This window comes from Oncorhynchus nerka, linkage group LG20 (genome assembly GCF_034236695.1).
Source record: "Oncorhynchus nerka isolate Pitt River linkage group LG20, Oner_Uvic_2.0, whole genome shotgun sequence".
Lineage (NCBI taxonomy): Eukaryota > Metazoa > Chordata > Actinopteri > Salmoniformes > Salmonidae > Oncorhynchus > Oncorhynchus nerka.
Genome location: NC_088415.1, coordinates 91,521,165 through 91,539,996, shown reverse-complemented (window position 1 = coordinate 91,539,996; position 18,832 = coordinate 91,521,165). Strand labels below are relative to the sequence as shown.

The following is an 18,832-nucleotide window of genomic DNA, read 5'->3' as shown; positions in this document are numbered from 1 at the left end:
TTAGTACAGTACACCAGTAGTATAGTACACTGTAGTATAGTATATTAGTACAGTACACTGTAGTATAGTATATTAGTACAGTACACCAGTAGTATAGTACACTGTAGTATAGTGTATTAGTACAGTACACCAGTAGTATAGTACACTGTAGTATAATATATCAGTACAGTACACCCGTAGTATAGTACACTGTAGTATAGTACACTGTAGTATAGTATATTAGTACACCAGTAGTATAGTATATTAGTACACCAGTAGTATAGTACACTGTAGTATAGTATTATAGTATATTAGTACAGTACACCAGTACACCAGTAGTAGAGTACACTGTAGTATAGTATATTAGTACAGTACACCAGTAGTGTAGTACACTGTGGTATAGTATATTAGTACAGTACACCAGTACACCAGTAGTGTAGTACACTGTAGTATAGTATATTAGTACAGTACACCAGTACACCAGTAGTAGAGTACACTGTAGTATAGTATATTAGTACAGTACACCAGTAGTATAGTACACTGTAGTATAGTATATTAGTACAGTACACCAGTAGTAGAGTACACTGTAGTATAATATATTAGTACAGTACACTGTAGTATAGTATATTAGTACAGTACACCAGTAGTAGAGTACACTGTAGTATAATATATTAGTACAGTACACTGTAGTATAATATATTAGTACAGTACACCAGTAGTATAGTACACTGTAGTATAGTATATTAGTACACCAGTAGTATAGTACACTGTAGTATAGTATATTACTACACCAGTAGTATAGTACACTGTAGTATAGTATTATAGTATATTAGTACATCAGTAGTATAGTACACTGTAGTATAGTATATTAGTACAGTACACCAGTAGTATAGTACACTGTAGTATAGTATATTAGTACAGTACACCAGTAGTATAGTACACTGTATTATAATATATTAGTACAGTACACCAGTAGTATAGTGCACTGTAGTATAGTATATTAGTACACCAGTAGTATAGTACACTGTAGTATAGTATATTACTACACCAGTAGTATAGTACACTGTAGTATAGTATTATAGTATATTAGTACATCAGTAGTATAGTACACTGTAGTATAGTATATTAGTACAGTACACCAGTAGTATAGTACACTGTAGTATAGTATATTAGTTTTGTAGTTCAGTAGTATAGTACACTGTAGTATAGTATATTAGTACAGTACACCAGTAGTAGAGTACACTGTAGTATAGTATATTAGTACAGTACACCAGTAGTATAGTACACTGTAGTATAGTATATTAGTACAGTACACCAGTAGTAGAGTACACTGTAGTATAATATATTAGTACAGTACACTGTAGTATAATATATTAGTACAGTACACTGTAGTATAGTATATTAGTACAGTACACCAGTAGTATAGTACACTGTAGTATAGTACACTGTAGTATAGTATATTAGTACACCAGTAGTATAGTATATTAGTACACCAGTAGTATAGTACACTGTAGTATAGTATTATAGTATATTAGTACACCAGTAGTATAGTACACTGTAGTATAGTATATTAGTACAGTACACCAGTACACTGTAGTATAGTATATTAGTACAGTACACCAGTAGTATAGTACACTGTAGTATAGTATATTAGTACAGTACACCAGTAGTATAGTACACTGTAGTATAATATATTAGTACAGTACACCAGTAGTATAGTACACTGTAGTATAGTACACTGTAGTATAGTATATTAGTACACCAGTAGTATAGTATATTAGTACACCAGTAGTATAGTACACTGTAGTATAGTATTATAGTATATTAGTACAGCACACCAGTACACCAGTAGTAGAGTACACTGTAGTATAGTATATTAGTACAGTACACCAGTAGTGTAGTACACTGTAGTATAGTATATTAGTACAGTACACCAGTAGTGTAGTACACTGTAGTATAGTATATTAGTACAGTACACCAGTACACCAGTAGTGTAGTACACTGTAGTATAGTATATTAGTACAGTACACCAGTACACCAGTAGTATAGTACACTGTAGTATAGTATATTAGTACAGTACACCAGTACACCAGTAGTAGAGTACACTGTAGTATAGTATATTAGTACAGTACACCAGTAGTGTAGTACACTGTAGTATAGTATATTAGTACAGTACACCAGTAGTGTAGTACACTGTAGTATAGTATATTAGTACAGTACACCAGTACACCAGTAGTGTAGTACACTGTAGTATAGTATATTAGTACAGTACACCAGTACACCAGTAGTATAGTACACTGTAGTATAGTATATTAGTACAGTACACCAGTACACCAGTAGTAGAGTACACTGTAGTATAGTATATTAGTACAGTACACCAGTAGTGTAGTACACTGTAGTATAGTATATTAGTACAGTACACCAGTAGTGTAGTACACTGTAGTATAGTATATTAGTACAGTACACCAGTAGTGTGGTGGAGTACACCCGTGTGTATATGTATATGTGTTAGGACAAGCTGAATCGCCTGTTGGGGTCACAGAGTTGACTGAACTGATCTGAAGCCGAAGATCTCTAGGAGCCAGGCTACTTTTATATATATTTTTACCAATACCAGATGTCCCAGTTTAGCCTCTATGATGGCAGCCAGTTGGCCCAGAGCAGGTGAGGATAGACAATGTGATCTGGTGTCAGATAGATTAGGCTGTTTGGGCAATCAAGTTATGAACAGGTAACAATCTCAAATGATCACCTAACCCCCAGACGCTCTTACCCAAAGCGATTTATTTCGTGGATTAATCTTAAAATAGCCAGGTGAGACATTTCTCCTCATTTTAAAGTAGCTATCAGCAAAGTCAGAGCTAGTAGGAGACGACAAGTGAGACAGACAGGATCTTATGATCTTAGAGGATCTGAGAAGTATTAGGCTCCCGAGTGGCGCAGCGGTCTAAAGGTACTGCATCTCAGTACTAGATGCGTCACTACAGTTCCTGGTTCGATTCCAGGCTGTATCACATGCGGCTGCGATTGGGAGTCCCATAATTGGCCCAGCGTCGTCTGGATTTGACCCGGGGTAGGCCCGTCATTTGGAAATAACTTGCCTAGTTAAATAAAGGTTAAATATAAGTGTATTAAAAAAAATGCAGTATGGGAGCTCTACCTTTTGCCACATTAGTGGGAAATGTTTGATTACAACAACTTTTTTAGTTGTGACAAAGACGTAGGTTTTCCTCTTACAGTTCCTGTTCCACTCTCGTTGGGTGTAGAGGTCTCTCCTCCAGGTCTGAGAGAGGCCCGTTGAGAGCCTGGGAATCAGGTAGTTAAGACGAGGGAATGTCTAGTGAGACAGAGAGCGCTAGAGGAAGCAGTGAGTCTCCATCCATGGACGCCCCCACTGCCAGCCCAGGTATGGGAACATGTAGCCCCATCAGTGCTACGGTTCATTATTATTTATCCCAACTAACATGACCCCATTGGCCCCATGTGGGTATTTGGTGGGCAGGGTAGACAAGGGCTAGCCCACACCAGCCGAACACGGGCCAGCGCCCCCCGACACGGGCCAGCGCCCCCGACACGGGCCAGCGCCCACCGACACGGGCCAGCGCCCCCAACACGGGCCTGCGCCCCCCGACACGGGCCAGCGCCCCCGACACGGGCCAGCGCCCCCGAACACGGGCCTGCGCCCCCCGACACGGGCCAGCGCCCCCAACACGGGCCAGCGCCCCCGACACGTGCCAGCGCCCCCCGACACGGGCCAGCGCCCCCGACACGTGCCAGCGCCCCCGAACACGGGCCAGCGCCCCCAACACGGGCCAGCGCCCCCGAACACGTGCCAGCGCCCCCGACACGGGCCAGCGCACCCGACACGTGCCAGCGCCCCCCTACACGGACCAGCGCCGTAATACTAATAATTAACTAATATAATACTAGGTGTATATACACTGTTAAAAAAATGTGATGGTTATCTGTCATGTAATAGCAAATGTGTATGTTTTATCAATTCACTAAAAACAATTCTACAGGAAAAGAGAATGGTCTGATCTATACAACGACTGTTTGTTTTTTTCAGTGAGTTAAATGACGTTGCTAATTGTTTAATGTGAGTTTTGAGGAAGTTTTTTTTTTTTTACTTCCTGTTGTCAGGTGACTTTAAACGCAGACTACCCAGAACCCCTTCCACTGGCACCATGTCCTCAGCAGACGACCTGGACGAGAGACAACCATACTCAGACAACGGTAAGACAGACAGACAGACAGACAGACAGACAGACAGACAGACAGACAGACAGACAGACAGACAGACAGACAGACAGACAGACTAAAGAGAAGGTCTGAAGTTGTTTTGGTGTGTCTGCTTACATGTAACCCTCAGACCAAATGTTTTACTCTGTGCACAGCTGCAGCGAGTGAGATGAGGTGTGTTGGTTTTGGCTTGCGTCCCCAGCTAGCTAGTTCCTGTCTTTAGCCTGACCTCTCTCTCTACAGGAGAATGTGTTTGTTCGAGGTGTCAGGGGCTCCGCACGGTTTTTAACCAACTCAATACAACTCTAATTCTGTGATTTATTATTGTGGATATTCTGGTTTAAGGAACGGATCTGATTAGACCAATATAGGTTGTTGTAATACTGTGTGTGTGTGTGTGTGTGTGTGTGTGTGTGTGTGTGTGTATCATTATTGTGTGAAGATTAGCAGAAGTGATATGGCCTGTTTGTTTACAGATCTATTTCTAAGGACTTAGAAATAGATCTGTAAAATACAATACTAAGATCCTCTCTCTCTGTTCTCTCTGTTCTCTCTGTTCTCTCTCTCTCTCTGTTCTCTCTGTTCTCTCTCTCTCTGTTCTCTCTGTTCTCTCTCTCTCTGTTCTCTCTCTGTTCTCTCTCTCTCTGTTCTCTCTCTCTGTTCTCTCTCTCTTTGTTCTCTCTCTCTTTGTTCTCTCTCTCTCTCTTTGCGCTCTCTCTCTTTGCTCTCTCTCTCTGTTCTCTCTCTCTCTGTTCTCTCTCTCTGTTCTCTCTCTCTCTCTGTTCTCTCTCTGTTCTCTCTCTGTTCTCTCTCTCTTTGTTCTCTCTCTCTTTGTTCTCTCTCTCTCTCTCTTTGCGCTCTCTCTCTTTGCTCTCTCTCTCTTTGCTCTCTCTCTCTGTGCTCTCTCTCTCTTTGCTCTCTCTCTTTGCTCTCTCTCTTGCTCTCTCTCTCTCTCTCTCTCTCTCTCTCTCTTTGCTCTCTCTCTCTTTGCTCTCTCTCTCTCTTTGCGCTCTCTCTCTTTGCTCTCTCTCTCTCTCTTTGCTCTCTCTCTCTCTCTTTGCTCTCTCTCTCTTTGCGCTCTCTCTCTTTGCGCTCTCTCTCTTTGCTCTCTCTCTCTTGCTCTCTCTCTTGCTCTCTCTCTTGCTCTCTCTCTCTCTTTGCTCTCTCTCTCTCTCTTTGCTCTCTCTCTCTGCTCGCTCTCTCTTGCTCTCTCTTTGCTCTCTCTTTGCTCTCTCTCTCTCTCTCTCTCTCTTTGCTCTCTCTTTGCTCTCTCTCTCTCTTTGCTCTCTCTCTCTCTCTCTCTCTCTCTCTCTCTCTCCTCTCCCTCCCCTCTCAGGTCTGGGTGAGATGGTGACCGAGGCAGACGGTTCCCCTGGTCCGTTTCGTAATGCCCAGATGTCCAAGGCGTCTCAGACACACAAGCTGAGGAAACTCAGAGCGCCGTCTAAGTGCAGGGAGTGTGACAGTCTGGTGGTTTTCCACGGAGCAGAATGTGAAGAGGTAGAAATAAACCGATAGCACACACAAGCTCCAGGGGTCTGGGTGGGCTGGGGACTGCTGTTGGGGCTGGGGGCTGCTGTTGGGGCTGGGGGCTGCTGTTGGGACTGGGGGCTGCTGGAGGGGCTGCTGGTGGGGCTGCTGGTGGGGGGGGCTGGTGGGCTGATGAGGCTGCTGTTGGGGCTGCTGTTGGGACTGGGGGCTGCTGGTGGGGCTGCTGGTGGGGGGGGGGCTGGTGGGCTGATGAGGCTGCTGTTGGGGCTGCTGGTGGGCTGCTGGTGGGGGGGGGCTGGGGCTGCTGCTGGTGGGCTGATGAGGCTGCTGTTGGGGCTGCTGTTGGGGCTGCTGGTGGGCTGATGAGGCTGCTGTTGGGGCTGCTGGTGGGCTGTTGGTGCTGCTGGGGGTGCTGAGGCTGCTGGGGCTCAAAGTAGAAGATATAAATCACCTTTCCCATGTCTCTCCCTGTCTCTTGTCTCAGTGCTCCCTGGCCTGTCATAAGAAGTGTCTGGAGACTCTGGCCATCCAGTGTGGCCATAAGAGGCTGCAGGGAAGACTACAGCTGTTTGGGATAGACTTCACCCAGGCAGCGAAGAACAGCCCAGATGGGATTCCCTTCATCATCAGGAAGTGTACCTCTGAGATCGAGGGCAGAGCGCTCAACCTCAAGGTAAACCGAGGTTAGAAACGAGAGAGAGAGAAAAAACAGCCTGCAGTCTACCTTTGATTTCTAAATGTGAGGTAAAATAATGTTATCTATCGCTAAAGACACCTTCCTACATAACGGGCACCTGCAATAGCAGCGGTTTCTTCATCCTGGTCCCGGGGACCATAAAAGGGGTTCACATTTTAGTTGTTGCCGTAGCAATACACTAACGATTCCACTCATCAACTCATCAAACATCATCAAACATTTGGTTGATTTTGAATCCCTTTCAACCAATCCCAATCAACCCTTTACGTCCCCAGGATGACAAAACACTGTTAGAGTTAAACACTTAACTGAATCTGGATCTGGCCAGGGTATATGTGATGGTATCTGGACAGGGTATATGTGATGGTATCTGGCCAGGGTATATGTGATGGTATCTGGCCAGGGTATATGTGATGGTATCTGGCCAGGGTATATTTGATGGTATCTGGACAGGGTATATGTGATGGTATCTGGACAGGGTATATGTGATGGTATCTGGACAGGGTATATGTGATGGTATCTGGACAGGGTATATGTGATGGTATCTGGCCAGGGTATATGTGATGGTATCTGGACAGGGTATATGTGATGGTATCTGGCCAGGGTATATGTGATGGTATCTGGCCAGGGTATATCATTTACATTTAAGTCATTTAGCAGACGCTCTTATCCAGAGCGACTTACAAATTGGTGCGTTCACCTTAAGACATCCAGTGGAACAGCCACTTTACAATAGTGCATCTAAATCTTTTAAGGGGGGGGTGAGAAGGATTACTTTATCCTATCCTAGGTATTCCTGAAAGAGGTGGGGTTTCAGGTGTCTCCGGAAGGTGGTGATTGACTCCGCTGTCCTGGCGTCGTGAGGGAGTTTATGTGATGGTATCTGGACAGGGTATATGTGATGGTATCTGGACAGGGTTTATGTGATGGTATCTGGCCAGGGTATATGTGATGGTATCTGGCCAGGGTATGTGTGTGATGGTATCTGGCCAGGGTATGTGTGTGATGGTATCTGGCCAGGGTATATGTGATGGTATCTGGCCAGGGTATATGTGATGGTATCTGGCCAGGGTATGTGTGTGATGGTATCTGGCCAGGGTATGTGTGTGATGGTATCTGGCCAGGGTATATGTGATGGTATCTGGCCAGGGTATGTGTGTGATGGTATCTGGCCAGGCTATGTGTGTGATGGTATCTGGCCAGGGTATGTGTGATGGTATCTGGCCAGGGTATGTGTGATGGTATCTGGCGAGGGTATGTGTGTGATGGTATCTGGCCAGGGTATGTGTGATGGTATTTGGCCAGGGTATGTGTGATGGTATCTGTCCAGGGTATGTTTGTGATGGTATCTGTCCAGGGTATGTGTGCTGCTATCTGGCCACGGTATATGTGTGATTGTATCTGGACAGGGCATGTGTGTGTGTGATGGTATCTGGCCAGGGTATCTGTGTGTGATGGTATCTGGCCAGGGTATCTGTGTGTGGTGGTATCTGGCCAGGGTATCTGTGTGTGGTGGTATCTGGCCAGGGTATCTGTGTGTGATGGTATCTGGCCAGGGTATCTGTGTGTGATGGTATCTGGCCAGGGTATCTGTGTGTGATGGTATCTGATGGTATCCTGACAGTATCTGACATGGCTGTGATTTTGGGCAGCTGGTATATTGTGTGTTCTTGTCCAGGGAATCTACCGTGTGAACGGGGCGAAGTCTCGTGTGGAGAAGCTGTGTCAGGCGTTTGAGAACGGCAAGGACCTGGTTGAGCTCTCTGACCTCTCACCCCACGACATCGGCAACGTGCTCAAACTCTACCTGAGACAGGTGGGACAGTCTGAATTCAAATGGGGATAAAGAGCATCCTTGTTTTACACCACTAGATCATTATAATGTAATAATGTACAACACATTTCCCAAAGATATTGATTGATTACTTGATTGATTAATATCTTCTGTAGTTACCAGAGCCGTTGATCCTGTACCGCTACTATAATGACTTCATCGGATTGGCCAAGGAGAGCCAGAGGGTGATCATCGAAGAGAAGGCTGTAGCCAGGGCCCTCCAGGACCAGGGGCGGCCAGGGGGAGAACAACCCCGACCAGGAGGCACCCAGCCTGGGGTAGAGGGAGAGCAGCCTCCCCTGAGAACCAGCCAGCCTGGAGGAGACCAGCCCAGTATCAAACTCAATAGAGTCATCTTTAAGATTCGAGACCTGTTACGACAGCTACCGCCTGCAAACTACAAGACTCTCCGCTTCCTCATCGCACACCTACACAGGTAAGAGATGGGTATATACCTACACACTACAGAACCCTTTCCTCGTAGCTCACCTACACACTACAGAACCCTTTCCTCGTAGCTCACCTACACACTACAGAACCCTTTCCTTGTAGCTCACCTACACACTACAGAACCCTTTCCTCGTAGCTCACCTACACACTACAGAACCCTTTCCTCGTAGCTCACCTACACACTACAGAACCCTTTCCTCGTAGCTCACCTACACACTACAGAACCCTTTCCTCGTAGCTCACCTACACACTACAGAACCCTTTCCTCGTAGCTCACCTACACACTACAGAACCCTTTCCTCGTAGCTCACCTACACACTACAGAACCCTTTCCTCGTAGCTCACCTACACACTACAGAACCCTTTCCTCGTAGCTCACCTACACACTACAGAACCCTTTCCTCGTAGCTCACCTACACACTACAGAACCCTTTCCTAGTAGCTCACCTACACACTACAGAACCCTTTCCTCGTAGCTCACCTACACACTACAGAACCCTTTCCTCGTAGCTCACCTACACACTACAGAACCCTTTCCTCGTAGCTCACCTACACACTACAGAACCCTTTCCTCGTAGCTCACCTACACACTACAGAACCCTTTCCTCGTAGCTCACCTACACACTACAGAACCCTTTCCTCGTAGCTCACCTACACACTACAGAACCTTTCCTTTCCTCGTACAGCTCACCTACACACTACAGAACCCTTTCCTCGTAGCTCACCTACACACTACAGAACCCTTTCCTCGTAGCTCACCTACACACTACAGAACCCTTTCCTCGTAGCTCACCTACACACTACAGAACCCTTTCCTCGTAGCTCACCTACACACTACAGAACCCTTTCCTCGTAGCTCACCTACACGTAGCTCACCTACACACTACTACAGAACCCTTTCCTAGTAGCTCACCTACACACTACAGAACCCTTTTTCCTCGTAGCTCACCTACACACTACAGAACCCTTTCCTCGTAGCTCACCTACACACACTACAGAACCCTTTCCTCGTAGCTCACCTACACACTACAGAACCCTTTCCTCGTAGCTCACCTACACACTACAGAACCCTTTCCTCGTAGCTCACCTACACACTACAGAACCCTTTCCTCGTAGCTCACCTACACACTACAGAACCCTTTCCTCGTAGCTCACCTACACACTACAGAACCCTTTCCTCGTAGCTCACCTACACACTACAGAACCCTTTCCTCGTAGCTCACCTACACACTACAGAACCCTTTCCTCGTAGCTCACCTACACACTACAGAACCCTTTCCTCGTACACACTCACCCCTAGCTCACACTACAGAACCCTTTCCTCGCTCACCTACACACTAGCTCACCTACACACTACAGAACCCTTTCCTCGTAGCTCAGAACCTCACCACACTACAGAACCCTTTCCTCGTAGCTCACCTACACACTACAGAACCCTTTCCTCGTAGCTCACCTACACACTACAGAACCCTTTCCTCGTAGCTCACCTACGCACTACAGAACCCTTTCCTCGTAGCTCACCTACACACTACAGAACCCTTTCCTCGTAGCTCACCTACACACTACAGAACCCTTTCCTCGTAGCTCACCTACACAGGTAAGATATGGGTAGAAATGCACAAAGGCACACACATAAAACCAAGGTTATTGTAGTTTTGATTTTTTTTTTTTTTTGATTTTAGACATTGCTATTGAGGGCTTCCACCATTTTAAAGTAGTCAACTGGGTGAGGGTTTCCTATGGGTTGAGAGTGATCAGCCAATGATCAGAGAACATTGTCTTCTTCAGATTGGTTAGCCAAGCTGTATCACCGCCATCTAGTGGCTACAATAAATTAATGACAAAAATATTTGGTTTTAGTACTTTCAGACTTTTTCAAACTTAAAAATAAGGAAATGTACTTATTTTTAAAGGTAGTCTCAATGGCACAGATACAATGTTGCCATCTCAATATATATCTATGCCCTGTTCTGACTGACGCAGGAACTTGTGCAGACAAGACGTGCATGCTGGAACCAGATATATATATATATATATATATATGAGGACACTAGTGCCCAAAGCCAGTTTTTAGCATGGGCAGCACCATTGAAGACTTTCACCATTTTGAAGTAGTCAACTGGGTGGGACTTCCTATGGGTTAAGGAAGGATCAGCCAATGAATTATACTTGTGAGTAAAAACATTCCATAACTGCAGATGGCAGTAAATCACCATCCTGGTCTTTATACCAGTTCAGACAACAGCCTCCAGGGAGCAGTAAATCACCATCCTGGTCTTTATACCTGTTCAGACAACAGCCTCCAGGGGGCAGTAAATCACCATCCTGGTCTTTATACCAGTTCAGACAACAGCCTCCAGGGGGCAGTAAATCACCATCCTGGTCTTTATACCTGTTCAGACAACACCCTCCAGGGGGCAGTAAATCACCATTCTGGTCTTTATACCTGTTCAGACAACACCCTCCAGGGGGCAGTGTGCACCCTTTCAGGTTTGTTTACCAATTCATAGAAGTTGTAGGAAAAGAAAAAATGGGCTACTTCAAAATGGAGATTGCCTCAATAGCCATAATCTCGCCTACCAGCCTCTGTCGAACGGGACTTGACTGGAAGCCAGGTGTTCCTGCTACCTCAGTGGTTTAGAAACTCCGGGGCTACATCTCTGTGGCTGGAACAGTGTTACGTTGTGATGTCTATACATCTCTGTGGCTGGAACAGTGTTACGTTGTGATGTCTATACATCTCTATGGCTGGAACAGTGTTACGTTGTGATGTCTATACATCTCTATGGCTGGAACAGTGTTACGTTGTGGAAGTCTGTCTACACTAGATACAGAGCCTTCAGAAAGTATTCACACCTCTTTACTTTTCCAACACTTTGTTGTGTTACAGCCTGAATTTAAAATGGATCAAATTGAGATGTTGTACTGTATCTACACACGATAGCCCATAATGTCAAAGTGGAATTATGTTTTTTGAAATGTTTACAAATTTAATTGAAAATATGAAATGTCTTGAATCAATAAGTGTTCAAACTCTTTGTCAAGGCAAGCCTAAATAAGTTCAGGAGTAAACATTTGCTTAACAAGTCACATAATAAGTTGCATGAACTCACTCTGTGTGCAATAATAGTGTTTAACATGATTTCTGAATGATTACCTCATCTCTGTACACACATACAATTATCTGTAAGGTCCCTCATCTCTGTACACACATACAATTATCTGTAAGGTCCCTCATCTCTGTACACACATACAATTATCTGTAAGGTCCCTCAGTCGAGTAATGAATTTCAAACACAGATTCAACATAGGAGAGGAAGGAAACCGCTCAGGGATTTTCACCATGAGGCCAATGGTGACTTTAAAACAGAGTTTAATGGCTGTGATAGGAGCAAACTGAGGATGGATCAACAACATTGTAGTTACTCCATAATATGAACCTAAATGACAGAGTGAAAAGAAGGAAGCCTGTACAGAATGAAAATATTCTAAAACATGCATCCTGTTTGCAATTAGGCACTAAAGTGAAATTGCAAAAAATGTGTCAAAGAAATTAACTTTACAAAGTGTTGGGGGTGAATCCAACACAACACATCACTGAGTACCACTCTTCATATTTTCAAGCATGGTGGCGGCTGCATCATGTTATGGGTATGCTTGTCATCATGAAGGACTAGGAGTTTTTTTTTTTAATAAAAATTAAATGGAATAGAGCTAAACACAGGCAAAATCCTAGAGGAAAACTTGGTTCAGTCTGCTTTCCAACAGACACTGGGAAATGAATTCACCTTTTCAGCAGGACAATAACCTAAAACACAAGGCCAAATCTACACTGGAGTTGCTTACAAGATGATGTTGAATGTTTCTCGAGTGGCCTAGTTACAGTTTTGACTTAAAAAGGCTTGAAAATCTATGGCAGGAGCTGAAAATGGCTGCCAAGAAATGATCAATAATACAAACTTGACAGAGCTTGAATAATTGTTTTAAAGAATAATGTGATATTGTACAATCCAGGTGTGTAAAAGCGCTTAAGAGACTTACCCAAAAAGACTCACAGCTGTAATCGCTGTCAACGGTGATTCTAACATGTTTTGACTCAGGGGTGTGAATACTTATGTAAATGAGATATTTCTGTTTTGTTTCTCTTCATTTTTAATAAATGTGAGGGAAAAAAATCACTTTCATTGTGGGGTATATTATGTAGATTGGTGAGGAAAAGGCTGTAACAGGGAATACATCAAGCAGTATCCCTTCCTGACTGTTTATAGTCGACACCAATCTCTCCCCTCCCCCAGAGACCCATATTAGGAAATCACATCCTTCATCTGTACATATTATTTTATATATTTTTTATTCTTAATCTGTTAATATTGTATTAATATGTACCTCTTCTCTCAGAGTGACAGAGCAGGCGGAGGAAAACAAGATGACAGCCAGTAATTTGGGTATTATTTTCGGCCCTACGCTGGTCAAACCACGACAGACTGATGCAGAGGTTTCCCTGTCTTCTCTGGTTGATTACCCTTACCAGGTGAGTACCTGGAGACTAACCTTAACCAGGTGTGCACCTGGGGACTTATCATTTCGTTATCCAGTCTATGACCTATCAATAACTCTTGTAATGAAAAGCGCTATATAAATTAAATGTATTGTTATGATAAGTGACCTGTGACCTTTTACAAATCAAAAAAAAAAATTTTTTTTGCTCCTTTATTTCCTGATGATGTTTATCCTCCCAGGCACTGATGGTGGAGTTGCTGGTACGTCACTTCCAGATGATCTTTGACGTGGCCAGCCCCGTCTTCTCCTCCTCCTCCTCCACGGCGGACCAGACCTCCACCCGACTCACCCATCAGGAGGAGCAGAGACTCAGCCTTCGCTCCGTCTCCCTGCTCGACATCAAGGAGGTGAGGAGGTCCAAGTGTCTTGAATGAGTCAATCATTTCTGCAAAGTCCGACCCATTGCAGAGGAGATGAACTGGAGTCTGAGGAAACCCACATCGCTTAAGGGGTTATTTATTATATCAATCAAAGGTGGCAATTGTACCGGGCGGGTAAAGGTTGTACCGGGCGGGTAAGGTTGTACGAGGCGGGTAAGGTTGTACGAGGCGGGTAAGGTTGTTCCGGGCGGGTAAGGTTGTTCCGGGCGGGTAAGGTTGTACGAGGCGGGTAAGGTTGTTCCGGGCGGGTAAGGTTGTACGAGGCGGGTAAGGTTGTACGAGGCGGGTAAGGTTGTACCGGGCGGGTAAGGTTGTACCGGGCGGGTAAGGTTGTACCGGGCGGGTAAGGTTGTACGAGGCGGGTAAGGTTGTACGAGGCGGGTAAGGTTGTACGAGGCGGGTAAGGTTGTACCGGGCGGGTAAGGTTGTACCGGGCGGGTAAGGTTGTACGAGGCGGGTAAGGTTGTACCGGGCGGGTAAGGTTGTACCGGGCGGGTAAGGTTGTACGAGGCGGGTAAGGTTGTACCGGGCGGGTAAGGTTGTACCGGGCGGGTAAGGTTGTACGAGGCGGGTAAGGTTGCACGAGGCGGGTAAAGGTTGTACGAGGCGGGTAAGGTTGTACCGGGCGGGTAAGGTTGTACGAGGCGGGTAAGGTTGTACGAGGCGGGTAAGGTTGTACGAGGCGGGTAAGGTTGTACCGGGCGGGTAAGGTTGTACGAGGCGGGTAAGGTTGTACGAGGCGGGTAAGGTTGTACCGGGCGGGTAAGGTTGTACCGGGCGGGTAAGGTTGTACCGGGCGGGTAAAGGTTGTACCGGGCGGGTAAGGTTGTACGAGGCGGGTAAGGTTGTACCGGGCGGGTAAGGTTGTATTTAAAGATTGACCACCTTGGTAAGAATCAATTGACTGTTTGGCTTTGTTGTGGTTCTTTTGTCGTTCCTAACCCTTTTGCCCTGTTACCAAGCAGAGCACCAAAGTCTGCAAGAGACACTCGTCGGTCATCCCATCCTCTCATATCCTGGATGAGGTGAAGACAGGAAGGACTGGACCAGACAGGAGAGAGTTAACAGCCCTGGAGAGGCTCAACGGCGTCGGCTCTGCTGCTGCTGGTGCTCCCAAGGTTTGTTCCTTAGTGAGAGAGTTAGTTAGTTATGAAATGTATTTGACAGAGGGACAGTGCATATTAATCATCATTGCGACATCAACAGGTTCAACGTCATTGCTAAAGTGTCAAGAGTTAGGAATCAGCAACGAAGCTCATTTCTGTCTGTTTTGTCCCATAGGTGCAGAGGTCTACCCTTGTGTTTGGCCGTCCAAGCATCAATCTCTCCTCCTCTACCTCCTCTACGGCCCCTCGGGTCCAACTTCGCTCCCAGCGCTCTAGAATACTGTTCCGACCAATCAGCATGCCCTTGGAGCGCCTGCCCCTCCCCACCCCCTCCCAGGTCAACACCCATCACTTTAATAGTTTTTTTTAGGAAAATATACTGGAATTGTCTTGTGATGGTTTTTAATGTTGTGTAGTATTGCTCTTTTCAATTTCTGTGGCTGTAAGTATGAGAAACCTACAGTATTTCCTTTCATGAGGATTAATAAAGTACAATCTCATCTCTCAGGTCGTTGAGAGGAACAACCAGAACACCAACGACGCCGCCATGTTTGATCCCACCGCTGACTCCATCACGGAGTCGGCCGAGCCGGAGAAGGAAACGCCTCGGATTGGTGAGGGGTCAAGGGTCAGTACCTACTTTATCACACCCTTCAATCCCCAGCCCGTGCAGCGTAGGACCTGGGACAAGAAGTACAAACACTACGATGTCACGCCGCGCACCGCCATGATCATGGCTAATTTACCGCCTGCCGGTGCTGGCCCCGGAACACAGCCGAGCGGGAAGCAGCCGACGATGCCGACACAACCATCCGTATCTGGGCCGACTAGCTCTGCTCTCCCATCCAGTGGAAGTGTCGGCACCATATTCCCCAACAGCCCTTACACGTTATCGGGGAAGGCTGGCCAGGCGTCCAGAAGAGACAGAGAGGAGACAAAGGACAGGCCTAACTCTGCTGCTGGAGGTGGTGGGGAGACTAGAACCTCTACCAACTCCCCCATAGCGTTCAGACAACCAAGGAATCTGCAGCCTCCGCCCGGAACCTTCTACAAGCCTCCTGGTGGTTCTTCAGCTACAAGAGGCTGGCCATCATCAAGTACCTCTGGTACCACTAGCCCCATCAATATGTCCCCAACTCCTACTGTTAAAACCTCTTCCCCGACCGCTTCTAATGTTAAAACCTCTTCCCCGACCACCTCTACAGTTAAAACCTCTTCTCCTACTGTTAAAATCTCTTCCCCGACCGCTCCTAATGTTAAAACCTCTTCCTCGACCTCTCCTACTGTTAAAACCTCTTCCCCGACCGCTCCTAATGTTAAAACCTCTTCCTCGACCTCTCCTACTGTTAAAACCTCTTCTCCTACTGTTAAAACCTCTTCCCCGACCTCTCCTACTGTTAAAACCTCTTCTCCGACCACCTCTACTGTTAAAACCTCTTCCCCGACCTCTCCTACTGTTAAAACCTCTTCCCCGACCTCTCCTACTGTTAAAACCTCTTCCCCGACCTCTCCTACTGTTAAAACCTCTTCTCCTACTGTTAAAACCTCTTCCCCGACCGCTCCTAATGTTAAAACCTCTTCCTCGACCTCTCCTACTGTTAAAACCTCTTCTCCTACTGTTAAAACCTCTTCCCCGACCTCTCCTACTGTTAAAACCTCTTCCTCGACTTCTACTACTGTTAAAACCTCTTCTCCTACTGTTAAAACCTCTTCCCCGACCTCTCCTACTGTTAAAACCTCTTCCCCGACCTCTCCTACTGTTAAAACCTCTTCCCCGACCTCTCCTACTGTTAAAACCTCTTCCTCGACCTCTCCTACTGTTAAAACCTCTTCCCCGACCTCTCCTACTGTTCAAACCTCTTCCTCGACCTCTCCTACTGTTCAAACCTCTTCCCCGACCACCTCTACTGTTAAAACCTCTTCTCCGACCACCTCTACTGTTAAAACCTCTTCCCCGACCTCTCCTACTGTTAAAACCTCTTCCCCGGCCTCTCCTACTGTTAAAACCTCTTCCCCGACCTCTCCTACTGTTAAAACCTCTTCCCCGACCTCTCCTACTGTTAAAACCTCTTCCCCGACCACTCCTACTGTTAAAACCTCTTCCCCGACCTCTCCTACTGGAAAAACCTCTTCCCTGACTTCTCCTACTGCTCTCCTCCTCCTCGCTTCCTCCCATTCCTCCACCATTACTTTCTCCTCTACCCCTATGGTTACCACCGCCACCCTTCAGCCCTCAAACCTCCCCATACACTGTTCACAGGACTCAGTGGACAGCTCTGTTAGTGTTGACCCTGAGGTTGAGACCTCCGCTGACCTTCTACCTTCCCCGGTCCCCTCCCCCCAGCAGCCCAGAGGATCTCAGCCCCACTGAGGCCAAACCGCTGCACCAAAGACTGAGACCCCGGCCCAAACCCAGCGCTCCCGGCGAGGCCCACTTTGTCTGAACCGTGATGTCATCGCACACAGCTGGGGACAAAGAAAACAACAACAACAGCCAGCAACAGCATTGGCCAAGACTTCCAATGATAATGGCCACGTTCCTGCCCGACGACGCACAGTCCGTGACGTGGCACACCACCATAGGCAGGCATTACTTTACATCAACCAATCTCTTTCCTCCCTTTGCGTGGCTCTAGGGAAACAGGGGTGATTTGTTGGGGGGGAAAACCCCAACAGTGCGCAGTCTTGAATTATTGTTGACGTCTGTAAGCAGGAAGTCTCCCCACTGTTGACATCTGTAAGCAGGAAGTCTCCCCACTGTGGATACTGTCATATTGCCGTGTCTCCTTCTACAGCCCCCAATAAAACAGTTTTTACATATGTGTGTCTGTTAATCATTTCTACAGTGTGTATCTCTGTGCCATATTGTATATTGGGAAAATAACTATTATTTTGATGTCAGAAGAAGTGTTTAAGGTAGACCAGGAAAGTGTTACCTACATGTGTTTTAATATATTATAGTGTCGGGCCAGTAACCGAAAGGTTGCTGGATCGAATCCCCGAGATGACAAGGTAAAAATCTCCTCTGAACAAGGCAGTTATAACCCACTGTTCCCCTGCACCTCTCTGATTCACATGCGGAAGACACACTTCAGTTGAATGCATTTGGGGTGGGTCCAAAATGGAACTGGGACTTAAATGAACTTACTTTTCTCAATGAAATCATGTACTCAGTTCTTGTAGTCATGTTAGAGAGAGAAACAATTAATTAGTTCTATTGGGAATGAAATACAATTTTTTAGTTTTTTTTGTTTTATACAATGAATGATACAGTGTCCTGTTCTGGATGGATTTGTTTCTATCCACATGATGCACTTACTTAATTCAGGTTCAATGTTGTTTTTGTTTTTTTTTCAAAACAAAAAATGTATTTTGTTGTATTACATTCCACAGTGAATGTGTTTTTTTTTTTTTTTTACCATAATCCCGTTCAGATTAGCATCTGATACCTCATGTCTTTGTACCTGGTTACATTTTATATACGTTACTTTGAAATTGCTCGTTTTGTTGCGTTTTAATTATTTGTCAACGTCTTGTGACCATACAGAAAGACATGCAAAAATACATCAAATTAAAAAGTATAGTTGAAACTTTACTTGAGTGTTGACATTTTATTTTTTTGTTATTAGCAAATGTCCAATTAAGTCGTTAACAATGAACATACAGAGTCTTCACAAACGATTCCTACCCTTTGACCTTTCCACATTTTGTTGTTACAGCCTGAATGTAAAATGCACACGATGTCAATGTATGTTGTTGTTGTTGTTGTTGTTGTTTTTTTTGTCAATATTATTGAGTCAATAAGTATTCAACCCATTCTGTAATGGCCTAAATAAGTTCAGGACTAACATTTCAGGACTAACATTTCAGGACTAACATTTCAGGACTAACATTTTTACTTAACATAATGGACTCACTCTGTGTGCAATAATAATAATGATTTTATTTTGAATGACTACCTCATCTCTGTACCCCACACATACAGTTATCGGTATAAGCATTCAACAGGGATGCTGGTCCATGTGGACTCCAATGTTTCCCCACAGTTGTGTGAAGTTGGCTGGATGTCCTTTGGGGTGGTGGACCGTTGATG

At 45.4% G+C, this 18,832-nt stretch overlaps 1 protein-coding gene across 1 annotated transcript in view; it reads left to right on the top strand.

Annotated features, from left to right (window-relative positions):
• LOC115122590 (rho GTPase-activating protein 29-like) overlaps positions 1–18,334 on the top strand; it is an 86,321-nt gene extending 67,987 nt beyond the window's left edge. The window contains 12 exon segments of the mRNA XM_065005966.1: positions 4,123–4,215; positions 5,558–5,721; positions 6,197–6,385; positions 8,088–8,225; positions 8,360–8,679; positions 13,092–13,224; positions 13,433–13,600; positions 14,596–14,751; positions 14,915–15,076; positions 15,248–16,395; positions 16,447–17,065; positions 17,067–18,334. Coding sequence (XP_064862038.1) covers positions 4,123–4,215; positions 5,558–5,721; positions 6,197–6,385; positions 8,088–8,225; positions 8,360–8,679; positions 13,092–13,224; positions 13,433–13,600; positions 14,596–14,751; positions 14,915–15,076; positions 15,248–16,395; positions 16,447–17,065; positions 17,067–17,183 — 3,407 coding nt within the window. The 3' untranslated portion in view covers positions 17,184–18,334.
• Positions 18,335–18,832: the final 498 nt, after the last annotated feature.